General features: G+C 38.4%; 5 protein-coding genes, 1 non-coding gene and 1 pseudogene across 8 annotated transcripts; 3 read left to right on the plus strand and 4 right to left on the minus strand.

Annotated features, from left to right (window-relative positions):
- Positions 1-468: 468 nt before the first annotated feature.
- Positions 469-2,702, plus strand: LOC106437626. Its single transcript, XR_007318417.1, has 6 exons — positions 469-1,062; positions 1,151-1,219; positions 1,306-1,374; positions 1,793-1,953; positions 2,165-2,217; positions 2,341-2,702. It is a non-coding gene; the product is annotated as an uncharacterized LOC106437626 (transcript).
- A 4,226-nt stretch (positions 2,703-6,928) lies between these two features.
- LOC106437625 (U4/U6.U5 tri-snRNP-associated protein 2-like) lies at positions 6,929-10,280 on the minus strand. Its single transcript, XM_013878543.3, has 10 exons — positions 10,076-10,280; positions 9,646-9,951; positions 9,320-9,564; positions 8,980-9,064; positions 8,724-8,909; positions 8,461-8,628; positions 8,229-8,366; positions 7,655-7,826; positions 7,403-7,577; positions 6,929-7,217 (listed from the first exon to the last, which is right to left on the minus strand). Exons 2-10 carry the CDS (start codon positions 9,913-9,915, stop codon positions 7,121-7,123), a joined length of 1,536 nt encoding a protein of 511 aa, XP_013733997.1. The 5' UTR covers positions 9,916-9,951; positions 10,076-10,280; the 3' UTR covers positions 6,929-7,120.
- Positions 10,281-10,572: 292 nt separating this feature from the next.
- On the plus strand, positions 10,573-12,771 carry LOC106437623. Of its 2 annotated transcripts, XM_013878540.3 has the most exons (6): positions 10,577-11,182; positions 11,372-11,471; positions 11,581-11,752; positions 11,839-12,026; positions 12,171-12,334; positions 12,451-12,771. In XM_013878540.3, the coding sequence occupies exons 1-5, from the start codon at positions 10,704-10,706 to the stop codon at positions 12,291-12,293; spliced, it is 1,062 nt and encodes a 353-aa protein (XP_013733994.2). In that variant the 5' UTR covers positions 10,577-10,703; the 3' UTR covers positions 12,294-12,334; positions 12,451-12,771. The 2 variants fall into 2 exon arrangements, 1 of the variants encoding a protein (XP_013733994.2); XR_001287298.3 differs by lacking the exon at positions 12,451-12,771 and having other exon boundaries at positions 10,573-11,182; positions 11,581-11,775; positions 12,171-12,335.
- Positions 12,772-12,792: 21 nt separating this feature from the next.
- Positions 12,793-14,246, minus strand: BNAC01G13860D. Its single transcript, XM_013878541.3, has 5 exons — positions 13,771-14,246; positions 13,576-13,687; positions 13,307-13,388; positions 13,175-13,226; positions 12,793-13,089 (listed from the first exon to the last, which is right to left on the minus strand). The coding sequence occupies exons 1-5, from the start codon at positions 14,206-14,208 to the stop codon at positions 12,937-12,939; spliced, it is 837 nt and encodes a 278-aa protein (XP_013733995.1). The 5' UTR covers positions 14,209-14,246; the 3' UTR covers positions 12,793-12,936.
- Positions 14,247-14,460: 214 nt separating this feature from the next.
- Positions 14,461-15,292, minus strand: LOC106437622 (NHP2-like protein 1). The gene is made up of 2 exons (XM_013878539.3): positions 14,993-15,292; positions 14,461-14,766 (listed from the first exon to the last, which is right to left on the minus strand). Exons 1-2 carry the CDS (start codon positions 15,218-15,220, stop codon positions 14,608-14,610), a joined length of 387 nt encoding a protein of 128 aa, XP_013733993.1. The 5' UTR covers positions 15,221-15,292; the 3' UTR covers positions 14,461-14,607.
- A 3,575-nt stretch (positions 15,293-18,867) lies between these two features.
- On the plus strand, positions 18,868-20,825 carry LOC106437620 (ER membrane protein complex subunit 3). Of its 2 annotated transcripts, none has more exons than XM_022694671.2 (8): positions 18,868-19,114; positions 19,197-19,290; positions 19,656-19,775; positions 19,860-19,908; positions 20,012-20,111; positions 20,199-20,260; positions 20,376-20,451; positions 20,570-20,825. In XM_022694671.2, the coding sequence occupies exons 1-7, from the start codon at positions 18,963-18,965 to the stop codon at positions 20,414-20,416; spliced, it is 618 nt and encodes a 205-aa protein (XP_022550392.1). In that variant the 5' UTR covers positions 18,868-18,962; the 3' UTR covers positions 20,417-20,451; positions 20,570-20,825. The 2 variants fall into 2 exon arrangements, with proteins under 2 accessions (XP_022550392.1, XP_013733992.1); XM_013878538.3 differs by having other exon boundaries at positions 18,869-19,114; positions 20,393-20,451.
- On the minus strand, positions 20,620-22,691 carry LOC106441722 (annotated as a pseudogene).
- Positions 22,692-22,750: the final 59 nt, after the last annotated feature.

Here is a 22,750-nt window from a genome sequence, read left to right on the forward strand (position 1 = left end):
AGATCAGTTATTCAGTTAGCTGATATATTCACCAAGGCAGCAAGCACTAAAGTTTGTGAGTTCATTCATTTAAAATTGGGACTCATAGACCTCTCATGTCACTGATATCTCCTTCATGAAGTGTTCTACTCTTTTTTCTTGACTTGGGTTTTCTCCCAAAGGGTTTTACCTAGTTGAAGTTTTAATGAGGGAATACTTCATGGCTTCCAAGCTTGACTTGTTCCATATGGTCAAGCTTGAGGGGGAGTGTTGACATAAAACAGAAGTAAGCTACCAGACTTGAGAATTAAGCTAGAGACTTATAAGGTTTTATAAGGTTTTATAAGCTCGAATATTTTATTGAAGAGAAGAAGAAGAGAGAAGAAGACCGTTGAAGATATTTTAAAACAATGAATATTTTATTATATTGTGTACTGAGGCAACTTGCTTTTAAATACTTGTACATAGATACACAATTAAATCAATGAAATTATTTTCCTCATTATCTCTCTCTCTTCTCTCTCTCTCTCTCTCTCTCTCTCTCTCACAGATTCAAACATTAATCTCTCTTGTTCATCCTGTTCTTCATTTTCTTTCAGAAAGAACGCATAATTTACTGCTACTATTACTCCTTTTCAGAGGCAAAAATCCTTGATTTTCGTAGTTATCTCAGCATCTCTTTTTTTTTTTGGAGAAAATCTCAGTAGTTCCACCATTTCCTCGCTGGATTTTTCTCCTTTTTAGCAAGAACAATTGTTTATGTCGTTCTAATTAAAATAGCAACTTCTATAGATTTCATTGCGTAGCTGCAAGTCTAATTTAAGTTTTTCTCCTTGAGATCTCTCCTTTTTTTTTGAGAAAATCTCAGTCCATCTCCTTTATTCATATTTTAAAACCAAACCTCTAATTTAAGTTTTTTGTGTATTCAATTTTATAGTAGTTCAGAGAGATTTCTACAAACATCGAAAGTGAGGAGAAAAGAAGATATGGGATCAATGGAGAATGTTCACTCCTCTGCTAGCGATTCTTTAATATGGGGGTTTCAGCATAATAAGTATCGTCATGACCAAACTAATCTTCCACGTAATATAAATCTCAGCATTCAACAGATGACATTTTGTATGTTTAATTCTTTCTTTTGGTACGAGGAATTTGTTACTGTACTTTTTAGGTTTATATGGTGGAGATTATTGACCAAGAGGAAGCTAGAATTTTGATTCAATGGCATGTATTGTATAAGGTACGAAAGTTTCAGATCTATCTGATATTTTCACTCTCTGGACTCTGTGGCATTACTCATTGCATATATAAAATATGTGGAATCAGGCATATGTGGAAGAGGAGGCCAAATTAAAAGTTGGTGCAGCTGCGAACCAACAAGAAAAACAAACAAAGGTACGTATACAAATTTCGCTATAATAAATGACTATCTATCTTCTATCTTCCCTTTGTTGTAGTCACTTGGAGTCAGAGAATCTAATGAACCCAGCTTAGTGTTTCAGTGTATACAATGGGATCTTAATATATGTTTCAGTATATTTCAGTCTGATTAATATATAAGTTTGGGGTTGGTTAATATATAAGAGGAAGAAGTTGGTTTGGAAGTTTCTGTTACACCTAAGTGGCTCGACAATGTATGTGGCTTCCATTATATCTGTGGACCTGGCCACATCAACTAACATGAGGCACGTTTGATAAGTTCTTTAAAAACATAAAAGAAATGCACATGAGTTGTGGGTTAGTTTATTATATGTTGGTAGTTTGATCTTATGTTGAATATGAAGAATGGTAAGCTTGATTGGTTATTTTTCAGGTTCCTTATTAGGTTCCTTACTTTAGTCCTAGAGACTAAGAAAATGGCGCCCGCCGCGAGCAGTTTGTCTACTAAGGAGAGGAGAGAGCAAGAAGCTGCAGCTAGAGGTACGACATCGTCTAATTCCGGGTCATCGAAAAAATCTCAGCTTGGTTCTATGGGTGAGTTTACAACTCTTTCTGGCAAAAATTCTCTTCGTGTTTCTACTAATCTGTTGCTTACTGATATCAAAGTTTCAAACTTTCTATTTTATTCAGCTTTATGTTGTAATCATGTGAACTACATCAGTAGACTAGAGAAATATTGGTAGAAGGGTTTTTGTTTGTACAGTGAGTTAAGAATTTTTGAGTTTTTGTTTTGATTTGGTTGCAGGGAAAATTGGGCAAATCTTTACGCCGTATATAGTTAATATAGCTCCTGGTGAGGTATGTCGTATTAGCTTGATTGTGTTTACAACTAACATTACATTTTTGTTCTCTCACTTTCGATTATATTATTCCCCGATTATGATATAATCCTTCTTTTGTTTTTTTTAATTCCTTGGTTAGGTTATGATCCTAACCAAGACCGATTACTTTCATGATCTGGCTCAGCCGAATATTTTTTCCTTCCCCTTCTTCAAACTCCGATTATTTGCAAGAAGGTTTAAATTGAAGGAATTTTCCGATGCTGAATCTTGCCAAATAGATTTAGTGTTAGAATGAGAGAATTATTGAGAGTTTATTTCTGGGGAATGAAGAACATGAAGAACATGAGAGAAAGAGAAAGTATGAGAGAGATGTAGATTTCAAAATGTAAGAGAGAGAAGGAGAGAATAGTTTCCTTAATTTAATTGTAGATCTGGATACAAGTATTTAAAGGCAAGTTGCCTCAGTACACAATACAATAAAATATTCATTGTTTTAAAATATCTTCAACGGTCTTCTTCTCTCTTCTTCTTCTCTTCAATAAAATATCAGTATAGTAATCCTTATAAAGCCTTATAAATCCTTATAAAACCTTATAAGTCTCTAGCTTAATTCTCAAGTCTGACAGCTTACTTCTCAAGTCTGGCAGCTTTCTTCTCAAGTAGAATCAAAGGTTGTATCTGCTCAGGTTCTGCTTCATTTCCTTCACTTGGCACCTCTACTTGAGTCTCAACATCTGATTCTACTTGAGTCTCAACATCTGATCTGATGGCATCTCATCTTGATCATGAGCTACTGAGTTCTCTTCAGGTTGAGCTTGTGCAGACTGCACAACATTTCTACTGCCCCCCTCATGATCAGGATGAGTGCTCTCAACACTATCAGCTGCAGTAGATGATACATTTTCAGGGACATGTTTCACCCTTGGTAAAGAAGACATACTGATTCCCAGGCTCTCCATTACTCTCCTAAGGTTGTTTGCTCTATCTGAGGCTGATTGAGAAAGATCTTTGAGCTCATCCCAACTCTTTCCATCATAATAGCCTCTAGATTCTACAAACTTCACATCCCTTGAGACAAGAACCCTTCTTGACTCTGCATCATAACACTTATACTCCTTCTGAGTTGGAGAGTAACCAATGAACATAGCTTTTGAGCTTTTAGCATCAAGCTTGTTCCTCAGCTCCCCAGGTATCATCACAAAACTGAGGCATCCAAACACACGCAAGTGGTCCAAAGATGGTTTGGTCTTGTTTAGGACCTCAAAAGGAGACATGTCGTTGAGGACTTTAGTTGGAGTTCTATTGATCAGATAAGTAGCAGACATCACATCATTACTCCAGAATCTTTTTGGAACATTCATGTGGAACATCATTGATCTTGCTACCTTCATCAAATGTATGTTCTTCCTCTCAGCAACTCCATTATGTTGAGGAGTGTAAGGACAACTTGTCTGGTGAGTAATTCCATTTTGAGCAAGATATTGCTTGAATGCATGACTTGTATACTCTCCACCATCATCTGACCTTAGGATTTTCAGCTTGGCATTGAAATGGTTGCAGATATGGGTCTGGAAATTCTTGAAAGCATCCAACACCTTGTCCTTAGACGGAATCAGTGTCACCCAAATGTATTTGGATTTCTCATCAATGAAGGTGACAAAGTATTTGTGATTCTCTCTGGACACACATGGAGCAGTCCATACATCAGAGTGAACTAGGTGAAAACATCTTTTATAGATGGTGCTAGACTGTGGGAAGACTGTTCTACAATGCTTCCCCAATATGCAAGCTTCACAATCATCATTCTTGAAGACCACACCTGGAAGCATCAAGTTTAGGGCTCTTGTATGAGGATGTCCCAACCTAGCATGTCATAGTGTGCTATCAACCCCGCTGGATGTACTAGCCAAACACTGAGAAGTAGATGGTCTAGACATCTCTGTCTTCTGAAGATGATAGAGTTTATTGTGAACGTGCCCCTTTCCAATCACTTGGCATGTCTTTAAGTCTTGAAATTCAACCTCATCTGGTCTGAAGACAACCTGACAACTCAGATCAACAGTAGCCTTTTTCACAGATAGCAAGTTTGATGTAAACTGAGGCATATACAAGGCAGTAGATTCCCTATCAAACAACCTAAGGTTCCCTATCCCTTCTATCGTAATCTTATCACCATTTGCTATTTGAACATTCCCTGAGGCAGGCTGGACATCACTAATCAAGTTCCTATCACTAATCATGTGATGGCTTGCTCCTGAATCTATAATGATAGGTTTAGGGTCAAGAGAGTGTGTACCAGCCTTCTTGGATGAGATAAAGGCTTGGATAAGAAAATGTAGGTCACTCATGGTTGCTGGACCATCAGTGTTGGCTGCACTATCAGTACTTCTCCATGTTCCTTCTTCATTTGAACCACCAATGACAGATGAATACATGGTTTGACCTTGAATCGATGGATGCTCAAACTCCTTGATTACATTCTTGGCTTGATTCAAGTCACTTCTTCTTGGCATATTGCGCTTCTTATGTTGTTCCTTAGCCTTCTTGTACTCTGGAAACAACACCATGTTGGAGTTTTCCCTCATGGAGAGATATGGACCAGTGGACAATAGATTGTTCCTACTGATCTTGAGATAAATTGGACTTTGATGAAGCTTTTCCTGATATGGCTGAAGCTTTCTTGAGTTCCAGAGAATAGGGTACTCCTCTATCTTAAGTTCTGGTGAGGTTCTTCTCGTTTGAAAGACCTTTGGACCAGTGGATAAAAGGATGTATCCAACAGATTTTGAAGATAATCTGAGAAAGAAAGAAATTTGCGGAAGCTTTTGTGAGGTTCAGAAGCTTAATGCTCTGATACCATGTTAGAATGAGAGAATTATTGAGAGTTTATTTCTGGGGAATGAAGAACATGAAGAACATGAGAGAAAAAGAAAGTATGAGAAAGATGTAGATTTCAAAATGTAAGAGAGAGAAGGAGATAATAGTTTCCTTAATTTAATTGTAGATCTGGATACAAGTATTTAAAGGCAAGTTGCCTCAGTACACAATACAATAAAATATTCATTGTTTTAAAATATCTTCAACGGTCTTCTTCTCTCTTCTTCTTCTCTTCAATAAAATACTTCAGTATAGTAATCTTTTTAAAGTCTTATAAATCCTTATAAAACCTTATAAGTCTCTAGCTTAATTCTCAAGTCTGACAGCTTTCTTCTCAATTCTTGCAGCTTACTTCTGCTTCATGTCAACATTTAGTTCTTTAGCTTTTCTATCAACATGTATATTTTTTCGTCCAGCTTATGTTATATATGTTACTGTAAAGAAAAGAAGAACCTTGGGGGGTGCATTCTTGACTTTATTTGTAATACAACATGCGAACAAATATTTGTAAGTTTCTGATCCTAGCTCAGTCTGTGTGATTGATGCTTTGTGTCTACATGATTTCCTTGAAGATAATGTTTACAATACCAAGACTTGAGAATGTTGAAAAAATCCGTTTGCAAACGCAGTCGTAAGTGAATGTTGAATTTTTCTATCATGTGTTTTTGTTGTTTGAAACATGGTTGTGTTTTTATTTATCCTGCAAACTAAGGCTCACTGGGAAAGAGTTTCTAATTTGATTTTCTACTATTCCTATGACATGATTCTTTCAGATCAAAATGTTGTTATCTCATTACATTAAGTCACGATCACATCGAAACATTAGAAAAATAGTATCACTATGGTGTCCTGAATACCACAATTTTCAAAGCTTATTTGGACTCTTTTTCATGATTATTGTTAACTAAAAATACAAATCTTGCCAGATCAAAAACCACAACATAACACAGCATCACCTACAGATTTTTTGTATAGAGCAACAATAACATCAAAGGCCCGCGCAAGCCCCTAGTATGTATAATAATTATATTCTTTTTCTTTGTCTAGTGTTCAACAGTAATTTCCTTTTTTTGTAATAATACATTGGGCAAATCTCCAAAATAGCATTTTTCTAAGTTTATATCACAAAAATAGCACTCAAAAACTAAAATGACCAAAATAGCACCTTTCTAAGTTTATCCTTTGAAAATTTTAATTTTTTTATTTTTCAAAATTTGAAATCTTATCCCCAAAACCTCATTTCTCAACTCTAAACCCTAAACACTAAACTCTAAACTCTAAACCTTAAACCATAAACCCTAAACCCTAAACTCTAAACTCTAAACCCTAAACCCTAAAATCTAAACCCTAAACCCTAAACCCTAAATCCTAAACCCCACCCTTTAACTCTAAACCCTAAGTTTGTGACTTTTGATAAAACATTAAGTGCTATTTTTGTGATTTTTGACCTTGAGTGCTAGTTTGGGAACAAAAACTTGATTTAGTGCTATTTTTGTCTTTTTCTCGGGTACATTTTAGTGAAAACTATTTTCCATATTCAACATCAGATTTTTAAAGAGAATTTATCACAAAATTACAAACAAGACGTATATTATCATATTATTAGCGTTAGGCCGACTAATAAGTACTGGAATCATGATCAATTTGGCTAATATTGAAATAACATCCTTTTAACCAATCTGTGTTAGCGCCTCCTCTATTGGATTGAACTTCTTAATCATTATTTGACTTTTTACCTATCAATCATTCACTGATCCCATTTACGTTTAACCATCTGAAAAGGTTAAACGTAAAATCATCAATAGATTTATGTATATTTTAGAGATATTCTTTCAAAATGATGCATAAGATGTTCCCAAAACTCAAGTTTTCGTTTTCCTTTGGGTCTTTCCATATGAGTAAGCCTTCAAGAGGTTCAATATTATCTATATCCAAAAAGGGTTGTGGAAGAACACGTCTTTAATCTCTATCCTCAATACAAGAAATAAAAGCTGGAAACTAACTCTTTAAAGCGATGATGAGTAAGCTTTGTTTACTGCGCTCTATTCCTCCTGCAGCTCATATATCTGCATGTATGCTTCCGATAGTTCCACCATCTGTGGAAGCGTCTCTGCAACATGCAAATCCTGCATCTCGTACCTGAAATATAGATAGACACATTAATATCCTCAAATTTTGTAGGTTTTATGCAAATATCTACATCGCAGTCATATACCCAACACTATCTGTTTGAGTCACTTCTAAGAACATTAACACACGAAACAATTGACATCCCAATTTCAAGTTTTAAAGTCACACATTCCTATAGAAGAAAGAAACGTTACCAGAGTTCTTGCGACTTCCGCTGCACAAACACTCTGAAATACCCATCCTCTGGTTTACCATCATGTACGATGTTGGCGATTAAGTTATACTTTGTACACGTCTTCTCCCCTTCTGCGGCAGTAGGCAATGATGGTATGTAATCCCTCAGCTCCATGTCTTTCACTGGGAAGTTAACTGTCACATCAACAACGAATATTTGAGTCAAAGGAATTAGGGATCTTTGTAAAACAATGTTGTCTAAATAAACTCACCCAAGGTAGGGTTCTTCTCCTTGAAGAAGTTGTTCTTCTTGAACCGAACCATATGGAACATCAAGTACGGAGGAGATCTGGTTACTCGATATCTCATTCTGGCTAGCCTTGGGCGAACCACCTCTGTCACAGTTTCTCCATCAAACTTCTTCAACAGATCGAATAGAGCAACCTGACCCAAACACATCAAAGAAGTTAGCCTCTACTTACCTCGCTTTGCTAACTAAAAACTCAAAGACGCAATTGGCTACTCCAGGTCCAAACCAAAAAAGGAGTAAGAGAACTCTTCCCTTCCTAACTCATAAAATGGATTCCAAAAATACAGTATGCTCAAGTCTCTAGGACAGCTACAAATCACGAAATCACTAAGTAGGTATCCGTGTTATTGTGTCTCGACCAAATGTGACATTTTCATAAAGTGAAAAACTTATAATTTTCAAACATAGCTCCTCACATATCTTAATTCATAAAATGTCTCTCTTTCTGGAATGCATTATTTATAAGTAAGAGAGCAGAATCAATCGCAGGGTTTGAAGTAGGCATAACTTAACAGTCTAAATTAAGATGTGTGTACCTGCGGAATAATGTTTTTCTCCATGACATCTTTGAAAAGAGGAGGTGGTGGCAAATCTAGCCCCAGCATCAGAAAAGGCATCCTGGAGATTTCTTTGTTTTCATTGCCTTGATACTCTCTCACAACTTCTAACTCACCCTGTAATGGTTATCAGATAACATTAACATTCAGCTTTTTGCAACCAATTATATCAAACTACATTATGCTAACGTGTCAAAGGACAGACACATACCTGGAAGCACTGGTGGATGATACTGCTGGCGTCCTTTGAAGTTCGAAGATCCATGTGCAGAGTGTTAAGGAGCCACGACATAAACTCTACTGGATCTGATTGCTGGCCTATTCTAAATCGCTTCTTACTGGCTTTCATGACAGCCTGCAAGAACTCATGTGGACTCACCTGTTGACGCAAAGGTAAGTTGAATTAGCAAGGTCCTCATTAAGTGAGGGCATTAAACAAAACTAAAAACGTGAATGGCATCATTTGAGTCAGACCTGTCCTTTGAAATTCCGAGCATGCCAAATCTTTCGAGTGAGTTCCCCAAAGCGGTGAACAAGAGTAGACTTGCAATGCTGATAGTTCTCGGGGATAAGGAAAAAATTCCTTAGAGGAGTAACTCTCATCAACGATTGTATCGTAACGTTTACAAACTCTGTCTTTTGTATGTTGTTCAATCCCACCTGTTGTATACAAGGTAATTAGAAGATAAACTTTGTCAAAGATAAACTGTGTCAACAGAGAGAAGATTACCATTCCGGGAAGATAGTCAGAGCCATCAAGAGCCCTAGACCACTGCTTATTCCTATCAAGCTCTTCTACTTGTGCCCTACTGAACCTGCAAACGAATAGCACCAACGCCTTGATAAGAAGGAACTGAAAATAAAATTGGTATAAAGAAAGAAACTTTGAGAAACCATGAAAGACAAAGGCATAAAAACATATTAATGGTGGCTGGTATACAGAGAACAAGCAAGAATAAACTGATTGAGGCAATAGTCAAAGACAATTCATTTGTTAATCACTTCCAAAGCCTTAGACGTTAACAAGCAATGCAAGCAGAAATAGTCTGAACACAAGGCAGTCAACATACCTTGGGTTTAAGACATGACGAATGTCATCCAAAGAAGGGTCATTGATCTCGTAACTATCAGGAAGACAATACACCTTCTCCGTGAGAAGATTGATGTAAACGTGGTGCCCTGCTTCCAAGCTATGTGTATAAGCATGAGACTTCTGGCTTCTTCCTTGGAAGTACTTCCCGCATACGAGACACGCATACACATTCAAATTCGACAATGAGACTGAGCAAAACCTCTCGAAATCAAAATCCAAGACCTGAATGAAACTCAACATCAAGAAACTTGTTAAAGATGCTAATCCCCAAAACAATAACATATGATTAGATAGATACATTACCTGACGATTAACAGTATCAAGATAGGGGCAATCACGACGAACTTCAACACGGCGTGAATGTTTGCCCCGAAGCTTAGAGGCATCGGCATCATCGTCTTCTTCATCATCGAGCTCCACCTTCTTCTCCACTTTCGCAACTCCGTTATCCTTCTTCTGCTCGTTCTCCGCTTCGTCGACATCGTGATCATTAGATCGCTCTACTACTCTCTTCCGCTTCACCGCTCTCTCTTCCTCAACACCACCGTTCGTAACTTCTCTCTCAGTCTTCATCCTCGAGATTAACTTTACGCAAGTTGATTCAAAACCCTAGAACACAGAAGATCAGCGATTAGCGAGATCCTCTACAGAAAAACGGCAATGATTATTCAATAGAAAGACGTTAGACTTCAATCAGAGAGCTAGATTGTCGTGTATCTGCTCGAGGATATACCTTGCTGACAAAATTTTCCCGAGAAAATTCGAAATTTCGCGAGAAGGCAAACTTCAATAGACGACGCAAGAACCTTTACTCGCTTCGGAGGACGGACGGTTTGGGATCTTATAACAAACAATCATAAATCAGGCTTGGTATTTTATCGTTGGCCCAGGCCCAATAGCAAGATTAAGATTTTTTTCACCAATATTTTCTGCTGTCATAAATCAAGGATTATCCGATGCTGATCGAAATACCATTTATATCCTCAAGCTTTTCGAAACCAACAACAGTAAAGGCGTCAAAATCTCCGGTGACATGTACGACATTCAAAGTTACAGCCAGCTGGCCAGGAAGTAAAAGCAACGATGTTAACCAAAAGACTGATACACCCTTTATATAAAAAGCCTATACGATGACGACACAAGGGTAATTACCGACACAGTTGATCAAAATCGACCGTAAAGGGCATATTCGTCATTCCATAAGTTATAAAGAGAGAGATAGAGAGAGAGGTAACAGAGACAACGAAGAAGAGAGAGAGAGAGAGAGAGAGAGAGAGAGATTTTGTTTTTTCCGTGTGGGGTAATTTGTTTTTTTGTTTCTCTCTGGTAATAAAAGCTTTGAGTTCTGTCGTCCTTTGTCAATGGTGTCGGACCAGGATCTAGCGAAAGGAGTCGAGACTCTGCTCCGGCAATCCGACCCCACCTCTCTCACTTCGTTAACCAGTGTTGTTCACCAGCTCGAGGCTAAGCTAGGTCTAGACCTCACGGAGAAGACGAGTTTCATCAGAGACCAGATCAGTCACCTCCTCCGTGCAGCTCACCCACCAGCCTCCTCTGCTTCCGCATCAACCCTACAACCTCCGCCGTCGCAGCATTTCGGCGGCAATGCTCCGGCGAAAGGGAATTTCACACATAACCATCCGTCTCAATTCTCTGCTTCCCATTCTCAGCATTTCGCTCTTCAGCCTCCTTACTACTCTTATGACCTCAATTTCCAGCAGCCGTATCCGGCTTACACGCCGCAGCTGCACCAGCAACAGTCTCCGCGACAAGGATTCTCTTTGCTGGTTTCACAAGGCGCCAGCGCTTCTCTATCTGTTAATCAAGCCCCCAAAGAAAGGTCTGTATTTGAAGGTTTCCTTTTTGGGAAAGTCTAGATCTTTTAGGTCAAGTTTGTTCCTTTGCTTGTTTCTAGGTTTACATGTTCAAGTTTAGAATGATCATCCACTGATATAATTTAGCAAATTGAATTGAAATTTCCCCATAATAGTTTTGTGACTTGGGATTTGTCAATGTTTCTCTATGGCAGAACTAAAAGAAAAGGTGGTCCTGGAGGGTTAACCAAAGTCTGTAGGGTTTCTCCAGAGCTTCAAGTCGTTGTTGGTGAACCTGCTCTTCCCAGAACTGAGGTTTAATGTCACCGTCTTACATTCATCATTATGACAAATGTGTGTATAAGCAGTTGTTTTGTTATTAAAAGTGTTGATTTTTTTTTTTTTTTTGGCTTTTGGGTTTCAGATTGTGAGGCAATTGTGGGCTTACATAAGGAAGAACAACCTCCAAGACCCGAGTAACAAGCGGAAGATCATATGTGATGATGCGTTGCGTGTGGTTTTCGAGACTGATTGCACTGACATGTTCAAGATGAATAAGTTGCTTGCTAAGCATATTCTCCCGCTTGATCCATCCAGTAATGGTTTCATTAACAAACTGGTATTAGTTCTACTTGGAATGTTCTTTGTTTACTGAGTTTTTGAAATCACCTTTTTTTGGCAGAGGACTCTGGTCAAGCAAAACGGGCAAAAGCTGAGGTGGAGACTCAGACCACAGACCCTGTTAGTTCAACTTCAACTGTTGCGTTATCCGAGCCACTTGCTAAGTTCTTTGGCACTGATGAGACGGAGATGAAGGACGAAGAGGTTATTAGCCGTGTTTGGGAATACATAAAACTCAACAATTTAGAGGTAGGGTGTTGAAACACTCTGGTTGTTCCTTTTATTGCTTCCCAATGACAAAACCTTGTTTTTTGTGGGAAGATACTGCTATTTTTAATGTTCATAAATAAAAGAAACTAAGCACTGTTAGTTCTGCTTTTAATATGTTATCAGGACCCGGTAAATACAATGGCTATTCAGTGCGATGAAAAGCTCAGAGATCTTCTTGGATGTGAAAGCATTTCAGCTATAGGGGTTAATGAGATGCTTAGAGGCCATATGCACAAACCGTCTTGATATCTCCTGCTTCTGACTTAAATTAACTAGGAACTACTAGTGTAAGTGAAGTTTGATTTCACACACTATGATATTTATATATATATATATATATATATATATCAGCAATGTTCGAGAAACAAAGCGAACTTACTTCTGTTTTTTATTTTCCTTGCAGGACTGCATCTAGTGAACCTACTTATGACTCGCTGGTGTAGAAATCTTAATAGGAGGAAAATAACATTATGACTTAACTTCCTTTAGTGCTATCTTCATTTTCCTTAGCTCTCTCTTTGTTTCTTAGTTGGCTGTGTATCAAAATGGTTTAGGCTGATATCGTATTTAAGTATTGAAAACTCTATGGCGTCGATGTTTTGTATTTAACGCCATATTTACCCATGAATGTTTTAGGAAGAAAAAAAAAGGGTAAAAGACCCATGTGTTTAATTATGTTTTACCGTGTAAAAGTATTTGCATCTTAATAAATGTGTTTAAACTATGACTCTGATTGGTAATATTGTGCATCCGCAAAATGTCTGGTTTGATGCCTTAAAAATGATGTGAACTGATACACTGAAGCATCATTTGATAGAAAAAAAAACTCAATACTCTTATGGTTTTCTCTCTCCGGTATCTTCCATGGTATTTGCTGTCTGTTTTAGCCTTATAGTCTTGGTTGGGTGAAGTAGAAAACGACTGCAGCAAGCAACAGAAGAGCAAGAAGGAAAAGTGTCATTGCTTGTCTCCTTATGTTTTCTACTGGTCTTAGGAAAATGAACATCTTCTCAGCCAAGCTCACTGCAAACGCCATAGTTCTCTGCAACAACACATGTAAGTATTTCACATTAATCTTATGAACATGTACAAGATGTGCTAATAACACTAATCTTGATCAGGCTCACTAGTCTAAGAGGCTCAATGTGAAAGATTGGCTCCATGAACATCTCCACATTCCTGCGTTGTTTTTGGTCATGAATCAGAGGCTATATAATCGAAACGATAACCGGCTATAGACCGGACTAATGATGACTAACTTTATCAACAGTTTTCCCTGGTAGATATGGAACATGTGGAAACTGACTCCCTTCCCCAATTGGATGTTTGACTTCTCCCATTCTGTGCATTGCACGTAAACCATCGTCAGAGCAATCATTTCAATCGGATTGGTTAGTTTCGGTATAGAAGATATGAAGACTTGTGGCAGTTTGGTATGAGCTTTTGAAAGGGTTGAAGATTCCATAACCGAGCCAAATAGGATCAGCTTGGATATAAAGGTTAACTGGATTGTGGAGGAGAGACTAACCGAGTTGCCATTGAACACCAACGGTCATGCCATCTTTGGAGGTTGGTCTAACAATAATCTTGATATCTTTCCCCAGGTTCATCATCAACCAGTAGAAGAAAGCCACCACTTGCTGCAATTAACAAGACCATTTACAAAATGAGAAAGCTTTATAAAAGATAATTGCTGCAAAATTTAATATGTTTTTTTTTGTACCTTCTTGCCTTGCAAGAGGCGGTAAGAAGATAAGAAGTTGCAAAAGCATTGGCATTCATCTCCAATAACTTCTGATACTCCATTGATGTTTCGGTCTTTGATGTCGGTGTATAGTTTTAGAACTGCCTCCTCTGCTCGACAGTCGTCTTTGTCCTCCTCTTCCACTGGATAGACTTCTTTGTCATCCTCCTCTGCTGCATAGTACTCATTGTCCTCGTCCTCTTCTTTCTCATCTTCCTCTTCTAGTTTTCTTGCTCTTGTGAGATGTTTCAAACTCTTTTGATTCGAGTGTAATCGAAAAATTGGATTGACATAACCCTTGCAACTCAGCGTTACCAGATGAGATCTGTTGTAATTTGAGCATGAGCTAAAACTATTTATCCCTGCATACAGTTTAGAAGAAACCGTGTGTTTAATAGACATAAGCGAGGATGCCATTGGCTTATAAATTGGATTGGTTTTGCTAATTACAATAACATTACAAATACTTTATAATAGTTAGGGAAAGTAGAAAGATTTGATTTATGTTATACAAGTCAAGTGTATGCAAGAAACGAATGTTTTATGTTTGTTGGACAGACAAAGCAAAAGCGATTAAACATCATGCAAGTATGCAACCAATGTCGGAAGGTAAGAATCTTTTCTGACAGTCTTAACGGGCCTTATACAGATCGTTAAAATACCTAAATGGACCATAGAAAAGCTCTTTGACATTAATGTTTCAACACAAACCAAGCACCAAGATCCAAAACTTGAAGAAAAACGTTCAACATAGAGACGAAATTACAACAAAGAGATTACACAAATGGAACTCTTCATACCAAGACACCCCATCACTTAGATTAGGAGCTTCTCAATTGCATCCTTGAGCTGTTGAATCTGTGACTTCAACTGGCTTGCCTCGTTTGATGTAACTGAACAAGCGATCACAGGTCTTGTCACTCCGCATGCTCTTCCCAACGCTTGTTTCGATGGTACAAACACATAAGGCACATTCTGCAGAGAGAAATATAAGAGTTTAGTCACAAATCAGACCACATAACAATCCGAGATAACTAGTTCATAAGAGTAAATGAAAACATACAGCTAAGCTAATGATGCCATGTGTTATAAAAAAAAGCAAGACATAAACTTTCATGTCTTTCCTAAAGACATGATTTAAAGCCACATACTTGATATATAAGATGCATAGAGACGTGAGAGAGAGAGAAGAGATAGTAACCTTGTCTTCGGCAAGAAGAGGAAGGTGGAGAAGAATCTCAAGCGGCTCGGCATCGGCAGCCATAACGACGAACTCAGAGATCCCACGGTTCAACGTCTTGGTAGCTTCATTAGCTCCCTTCTTGAGCTGCTTGTAGTTCGTAGCCTGTTGAACGAGATCCAGGATCGTTATCGCTAACTGAGAATCAGCTAACGGATACGCCTTAGGGTTCACTGCTTCCACCGTCATCTTCGTCCTTAGAGCTCAGAGAGAGAAAAGCGACGACGAGGAGAAAGAGGGATTAGGGTTTTAACAGTTTTTGTTAGGAATCTCTATATATACCAATGATTCGGGTCGGTCCGAACGTAAACCGAGTTGAAAAAATCGAATTCGAAATCGAAATGACACGCCGGTTCGTTTTTATTAATTCGGTTTAATAAATATCCGGTTCAATATGGTTAAAGCAGTTCCTCATCGATCTCATTAGGCCTGGGCATATTATCCATAATCCGGAACCGAACCCGAACCCGAACCGAAAAACCCGAACCCAACCGGTTATGGATCCATGAAAATACCCGATCGGTTTTGATATGCTGGTACTTTGGTTATCGGGTACGGTTCGGTTTAATCCGAAATCCGAACATAAACCCGAAATAACCGAAATAAATGTATATGTATACCAATGTGTATGTAATGTACTCAAGACACAAAGACACAAGTTGTAACACGCGTTGTTATTTCCAAAGTTTCTTTCTTCATATCTTGTTCACTTCTCGAAAAACCTTTCACGGTGAGGCGATCCCTCTTCTTCCACTTCTCGAAAACCCTATTAAATTGAAAGAGTCTCTCATGATTGAATACCAAAACCTACAATTCTCTCTATCTCCACCATCTGCGATTTCCCGAAATCGATCTCAAGTACGAGTTGATATCATCTTTCAATTGTCTTCATCTCAATACTCTGTTTAGGCTCTGTTACAGGTTCTGTGTATATGAATGGATATTAGGATTTGGTTTATTTAGAATCGTTTTAGGCTATCATTTATTAGCTTTGTTCAATTGATAAACGATTTTCTGGTTTTCTTTTGTCTCAGATGGATTCATCATCAACTCCTCACCGAGTTCAACTTGACCACGAAGAAGAAGAAGAAGAATTTGCTACTCCTGATAGTGGAGGAAAACGTAAAAAATCCTCTGGAGCTAGTGGAGCAGCGGAAGATCGAAATAAAGTTGCGAGAGTTCTTCCTCTGAGGTCTAAAATCTGGAGCCATTACACAAGGACAAAGGAAAATCGGGACAGATGCCTTTGCCATTACTGCAAAAAGATGTTCTTTTGCAAATCAAAGTCAGGAACATCAAACTTATTGAAGCATCTCACTGTATGTAAGCAATACTTTGCGCATTCAGATGGCCAAAGCTCTACTCAACAAGTCATTGATGAAGAAGGCAATCTGGCGGATGCGAAGGTCAGTGAAGAAACTTTCAGAGAAGCAACCAATGAGATGATGGTGATAGGGGAGTTACCATTAGCTTGGATAGAAGGTGTGGCTTGGAAACACTTTTGTAAGAAGGTATGAGAGTCTACTGTTATAAAAATATCCACCTTATACATAGAGAAGTTAACTAGTATCTAACATTATATGTCATTTATGTAGATGAAATTGTGGAAGCCTGTGTCAAGGTGCAAGCTACATGGTGGTGACTGCTCATTACATTGATTCTTCTTGGCGCCTGAAGAAGCTCATCATTGGGTTCAAACATGTCATCGATCACAAAGGTCAGACAATCTCTAGAGTTCTTTTAGAGGTCTTAGCTGATTGGGGAATCAATAAATTGTTCTGCGCAACTGTTGACAACGCTACTGCGAATTCATCTGCATTGAGAAGGTTTCAGGCTGAATTCTCTTCACAGTCTCCAGATGCTTTAGTTTTAGATGGAGAGTTCATGCATTTGAGATGTAGTGCACACATCATTAACTTGATTGTGAAGGATGGGATGGCTGATGCAGATGAGAATGTGACCGCGGTTCGTAATGCTATAGTCTATGTTAGAGCTTCAGGGAATAGGATAACATCGTTTGAGCAGAAAGTTGATTCGGGTAGACTGACTAGAGGAAGCTTGCCTTTAGATGTTACTACTAGGTGGAACTCTACTTATCTGATGTTGAATACGGCATTGAAGTTCAGAGTTGCGTTTGATAAGATGGAGGCAGAAGATAAGCTCTACAACGATCATTTTTTGGAGCTGACCGACAAAGGAAAAAAGAGAGAAGGACCTCCACGTTACCATGACTGGAGATCAATAGAAAGATTATGCAGGTTTCTAGTGATCTTCTACAACTCGACCTTAGTTGTCTCTGCGTCTACATCTCTCAATGCTTACCGGTGTTATGAAGAGATTGTGACCATAGCAACTAACCTGATGGCGCTGAGCGAAAGCATGGATCATGAACTGAAGGATAAGGCAGTGGAGATGTTCAAGAAGTTTGACAAGTATTGGGATGGATTGAAGAACATCAACAAGATGTTAATTGTGGCAACAATTTTTGATCCAACAAAGAAGATGGTGCTTGCGACGATGTGTTTTGATGAGCTTTATGGGGAGGACAGCTTGGAAGGGAAAGAGATGTACGAGTCTGTGATGAGTGTGTTGCGGAGTTTGTTTAAGGAGTACAGTGAAAGACATATGAGGTCATCAAGTGGGCAGACCGATCAAGCAACTACCAGCAACACTCAAGCATCTCAGAGTTCTCGAGAACTCTCCATGATAACACCTGATTTAGTTGATGATGGTATAGGTTATAAGAGGATTGACAGAAGGTACAAGTCCATGCTAAAGGAGATTGGAGTGAAAGAGAAGCGGGATGAACTGGATGTGTACTTGAAAAAAGGAGTTGAGAATCCAGAGTTGATTGTTGGTGTAGAGTACGATGTTCTTTCTTTCTGGAGGAGAAACTGTACCAAGTTTCCAATACTGTCACAGATTGCAAAGGATGTCCTTGCAATGCAGGTTTCTTCTGTCGCATCCGAGAGTGCGTTCAGTACTGGTGGAAGGATCATAGACCCATTTAGGAGCTGCCTTACTCACTTCATGGTTGAAGTATTGATGTGTACCGAGCAATGGTTGAAGCAAGACATTCATTGTGAGTCAAGGGTGCTTACAAATGAAGAAATTCTTGAGGACATTGAAGAGTAAGAAAAAATTGAAAGAGGTATGTGATCTAACATTATAACTTGTAATATATTTGCTTAAATTTGGTTTGTATATTGATCTGCCTATCTTTGTCTTTGGATCAGAGGAATTGATGGCTTATCAGGAGTAAGCTCTTCCCAAATATGACCAAGTTCTTTCGCCACAAGCTGGCTGCAGTTTATGTTGCAGTCTATGTTGCTGTTTTCTGTTTTCTGTTTTCCTCTGTTTCTTTTCGGTTTGAGACTTTGTTGCAGTTTTCATTTTAAAAATTTGTGTTGCTATTTTTGGTTTGAGACTTATGTTGCAGTCTATTGGTGTGTTGTTGCAAACATTTTTACTAAATTTGAGTGGCATGTTTCTTAGTTCTTAACTTGATCAATTTACTTTATGTTGCTAATATTTGCTATAATGTCCAAACGTGATCACTTTTCATGTTTCACTTGTCAATGTGATCAATTTGCAAACATTTGTACTAACTACTAAGCTTAAGTTACAAAAAATTTTTGTTTAGTTTGTCTTCTTTTGAATTTTACTTCAGTTAAATCCGAAACCGATACAGAACAACCCGAACCCAGTTGATATATGGTTACTTCAGTATAATCCGAACCCAAACCGAAACTGAAGTGTTATATCCGATCCCGATCCGAATTTAAAAATTTCTTAAAATGGGCCCTAGTAGGTGTTATAAAAAAGAACCGATATCCGATTTACCCGATCCGAACCCGAACGGGTACCCGAACGCCCAGGCCTACATCTCATCTTCTTCTTCATTCACCCGATCGAGAGAAGAGAATCATCAATGGCGGAAGATCTGGTTCTCGACACGGCGATCAGAGACTGGGTTTTGATCCCTCTCTCAGTCGTGATGGTTCTCATTGGTGTTCTCCGCTACTTCGTCTCCAAGCTCATGCGTTCGTCTCCGACTCCCGATGCGAAGATGGTCAAAGAAGGGTTAGTCATCCTCTCCTGATCTCTCACCTAATATGTAAATTGGATTAGCTGATTGAATCATCGATATGTGTTGGATTTGCAGACAAGTTGTGATTAGGGCTCGGAATCTCAAGGCCGGTGCCAATTTCATCCCGCCTAAGTCGTTCCGAGCTCGGAGATTCTACTTCAGCAACGAGGTATGCTTTCGTGACTCCTACTAAGTTTCATTGTAACTTGAATGCTTCTCTGGCTTTAGGAGCAACTAGTTTAGTGTATTCACTGTGTGATCTGATTTGTAATGACGATTGAGAACATGTCAAATGCACTAAAGTTTCTAGCTTCTTGGATTTGGTAGATTATCCTTGAGGAACGGTTACTCGCGAGAGTGATGACTGTGTAGAATCTGCTCTCTTCCGTTTCCTGACATTATGTTCCTTATTACTTGCTTTTTTCTGTTTCCTTGTTTTGTATGAGACAAGCAATATCGTTTCTCCCGCTAGTGTATAGTTTCTGTGCCATTTGAATAAGGAAGAGTTAGAAAATAAGTGTTGCTTTGATGTAGGAAAATGGATTGTTGCATGTTCCAAAGGACCAAGCTCAGAACCCACAAGCTCAGATGTTTTCTGATCCTAACATGGCCATGGATATGATGAAGAAAAATTTGTCAATGATTATACCGCAGGTCAAGTAGATTTGGATTCATCTCTCTTGGTGTTGTCAGTAAATTTGAAAAAAAATAATACTGATGAATTTTGTTTTCTTCCAGACGCTCACTTTTGCATGGGTCAACTTCTTCTTCTCTGGATTTGTTGCAGGTTTGTTTCACAGACGCATTATTGTTTTGTGTTTATCACCTCCTTTACTCTTAACACTCTACAATGCCAGTAGTATCTGACACTTCCTGATATTATCTTACAGCCAAAATACCATTTCCCCTGACTCAAAGATTCAGGTCAATGTTACAGAACGGTATTGACTTGAGCACTGTCGATGTTAGCTATGTGAGCAGCCGTTCATGGTATGTATCTAGTTACATAAAGAATGTCACATGTCTGTTTTTATGCGTTTTTGTTTACATTCATGAGCTTATTCGTCCATGTCTCAGGTACTTCTTGAACTTGTTTGGATTAAGAGGTTTATTCAGCCTCATTCTTGGAGATGAAAATGGTTAGTGTTCACGCCCTACTACTTCACAGTTCACAACTTCACATCAGTTTCCTCTGAAAATCTCACATTTTGAGCTTACTCAATGTTGTGGTGGATACTCTTTTGTCATTGCAAGTATTCTTTCTTATGCAGCAATTGATGATACACAAAGAATGATGCAAATGGGTGGATTTGGTTTTGATGCATCAAAGGTATCTATAGTAAAAACCTTCTAGACTTTCTTGAATCATCCATCTTAACATTGTTTGTTCTGATCTTGGTCCAAACCTGATTAATTATACCCTTCCATTTGCAAATTGGTGGCCACAGAGCTTGAGCGCAGAAAAGGATGGTCTCGACATTATTCAACATGAATGGGCCTTACCACGATTCGAGCACCGTGCAGAATCCGTTTTGAGAAAAATCGTGCAGTAGAAACATCCTCTTGCTCTTTATCCCCTGGTTCTCTACTGGTAGCTAGATTGTGTGTTTAATGTCCTCCATTGCTGTCATAAACATCGATATATCTAGCATATTTTCTTCAGTGACACCATTTGGTTTAAATCTCAAATATTATTCACAGATATCTGGTGGTTCCAAATTACTTCGGTCCAGAGCTGATCTGGTCATATCTGGTGCTTATAAGACTTGCTTTAAGTTTAAAATGGATCATTACGAGATTGTGGAAGTTATAGATTGAACATATGGGATTTTGATCAATTATCAACAGTCTATAAATTGACATTTTCTACAATCAATCGTCCATGTGCTTGATGCCATTGCTAAAACGTGTAACTCAATCAAACAATAATTTGGAGGAGATAGAGATCGAGAAAGTAATTAATAAAGAAAAATACGATAAAGTTCAAAATCCAAACAGCCTTGAATAACAGAAAGAGTTGAAATCCAAAGTAATAATAATAATAATATATGAAAGAGCATTTGGACAGTGCTACATAAGCCACTTCACATCCTCCACATAGTCTAGACAGGTCTGAATCGATGTAAAACGATGCTGAAATCCCTGAATATTGACTTTTCGAAAAGTTCCACTTTCCAAATTGTAGAAGGTAAGGTAGAGTGAATGTGGTGGTCCGTTGTATGACGACGACCACACAAATTCACCTGTACCAGTCATTCCAACAAACATGGTATATCTGATCATGTCTTTCTCCAAAGCAGACAGTTCGTAGATATGCTTGGACCATTCATGAGTTTCAGCATCTTCTAGAACCCAAAACATAAGCCCATCTTGAGAACTATCCTCCTGTAGAGCTAATTTACCTTTGTAGTTGAACAAAGTCAAATTACCCGGAATAAAATAACTATCCTCATGGTCTTCGTTTGTGTAGATAAATCTGAACTTCTCAGAGCCCACGTCGAAGCAAACTATCGTAGAATATTGTTCGAACCAAGCTCCGAAATATAAAACACCATTTATGCATATATCTCCAATTATATTCCTTTTTTTCACTAAACTGAATTTGGGTTCGACCGGTCTCCAAAAACGCTTTCCAGGCCCCAGTGTCAAAACCCGATGAGTATTGTCTCTAACTCCATAACGAAGTGAGGCGGTCATACACAACACTTTGAACTCTTTTCCCTTCGGATCATAGCCTAAATACATTCCCACAATCTTCTCTTTCGGTATTGTGTCCCGGTAATTACTCTTAGCAAGTAAATTCTTTTCTTTTAGAAACACTCTGGGCAAGGTTCTGAACTCTCCCGTGGCAGGGTTACAAATCACCTGTTTTCTCCATCCATGAAGCAAGACCACTCCACAAACAGGTGTACTTGCGTAAGACGCAACTTGTTTGGGAAAAGACTTACAAGAGGTGGCTACAAGGGAAGAGTTATCGTCTGGATTATGAGGCTGAAGTGTAGAGTAGAGACACAACTTACCATCAACTTTGAAGGTGAACAGGAGAAGTGGACGAGTGCTAGACTTTGTCAGAAACAGCTAAGTGAAATCTTGACGGCGAAATATGATTGCCCAGGATTTAGATACGCAACGAAACCTAGCTATGGATTTTGTCGGGACCAGAGAGAGAATATCCATGAGCAGATCAACTGGGATCGGGTTCGATGATTGTGCTTCATGTCGGAAGAACTGCAGTTTCAACATTTTTTTACGGGGGATGGATTTTGCAACCCTAGAAAATATTGTACGTAGGGTTTGTGAACTTTATAAGTTAATAGATTTTGAGGATTCTGCCCAGCTTTTTGGAGTTACTTACACTCCAATGCGACTACCCTTTTATTTTAATTTAAAGTTATAAACTACCAATCAAATATTAAATATTGATATTTACCTTAAATGAATATATGGTCACTTAGGGGTGGTATTCGATCTAGGAATTTAATAGAATTTGATTGAATTAATAAGGGCTTTTTGCAAAAGTAACTCAAAACTTGAAGTCAAACAGAAAACTAACCTTTTCTTTTGACTCCTTTTTTTTGAGATTTTAACCCCACACCTGCATTTTATCTACGAAAATGCCATTAACATTT

Source organism: Brassica napus, chromosome C1, assembly GCF_020379485.1.
Source record: "Brassica napus cultivar Da-Ae chromosome C1, Da-Ae, whole genome shotgun sequence".
NCBI classification, from domain to species: Eukaryota; Viridiplantae; Streptophyta; class Magnoliopsida; order Brassicales; family Brassicaceae; genus Brassica; species Brassica napus.

What these genes read in the sequence shown, in the direction of transcription:
- LOC106437625 (XM_013878543.3), bottom strand. Translation starts at nt 9,915, where the DNA reads ATGAAGACTGAGAGAGAAGTTACGAACGGTGGTGTTGAGGAAGAGAGA. An exon ending in CGTCATGTCTTAAACCCAAG is followed by an intron (nt 9,065 to 9,319) that starts GTATGTTGACTG and finishes ATTCGTTTGCAG; the next exon opens with GTTCAGTAGGGCACAAGTAG. An exon ending in TCATCCACCAGTGCTTCCAG is followed by an intron (nt 8,367 to 8,460) that starts GTATGTGTCTGT and finishes TAACCATTACAG; the next exon opens with GGTGAGTTAGAAGTTGTGAG.
- LOC106437622 (XM_013878539.3), bottom strand. Translation starts at nt 15,220, where the DNA reads ATGACGGTGGAAGCAGTGAACCCTAAGGCGTATCCGTTAGCTGATTCT. An exon ending in CTCTTCTTGCCGAAGACAAG is followed by an intron (nt 14,767 to 14,992) that starts GTTACTATCTCT and finishes TTCTCTCTGCAG; the next exon opens with AATGTGCCTTATGTGTTTGT.
- LOC106437620 (XM_013878538.3), top strand. Translation starts at nt 18,963, where the DNA reads ATGGCGGAAGATCTGGTTCTCGACACGGCGATCAGAGACTGGGTTTTG. An exon ending in TGTCAATGATTATACCGCAG is followed by an intron (nt 19,776 to 19,859) that starts GTCAAGTAGATT and finishes GTTTTCTTCCAG; the next exon opens with ACGCTCACTTTTGCATGGGT. An exon ending in CTTCTCTGGATTTGTTGCAG is followed by an intron (nt 19,909 to 20,011) that starts GTTTGTTTCACA and finishes ATTATCTTACAG; the next exon opens with CCAAAATACCATTTCCCCTG.
- LOC106437623 (XM_013878540.3), top strand. Translation starts at nt 10,704, where the DNA reads ATGGTGTCGGACCAGGATCTAGCGAAAGGAGTCGAGACTCTGCTCCGG. An exon ending in AATCAAGCCCCCAAAGAAAG is followed by an intron (nt 11,183 to 11,371) that starts GTCTGTATTTGA and finishes TCTCTATGGCAG; the next exon opens with AACTAAAAGAAAAGGTGGTC. An exon ending in TAAAACTCAACAATTTAGAG is followed by an intron (nt 12,027 to 12,170) that starts GTAGGGTGTTGA and finishes ATATGTTATCAG; the next exon opens with GACCCGGTAAATACAATGGC.
- BNAC01G13860D (XM_013878541.3), bottom strand. Translation starts at nt 14,208, where the DNA reads ATGGCATCCTCGCTTATGTCTATTAAACACACGGTTTCTTCTAAACTG. An exon ending in GCCTCTTGCAAGGCAAGAAG is followed by an intron (nt 13,688 to 13,770) that starts GTACAAAAAAAA and finishes TGTTAATTGCAG; the next exon opens with CAAGTGGTGGCTTTCTTCTA. An exon ending in ACATTGAGCCTCTTAGACTA is followed by an intron (nt 13,090 to 13,174) that starts GTGAGCCTGATC and finishes GTGTTGTTGCAG; the next exon opens with AGAACTATGGCGTTTGCAGT.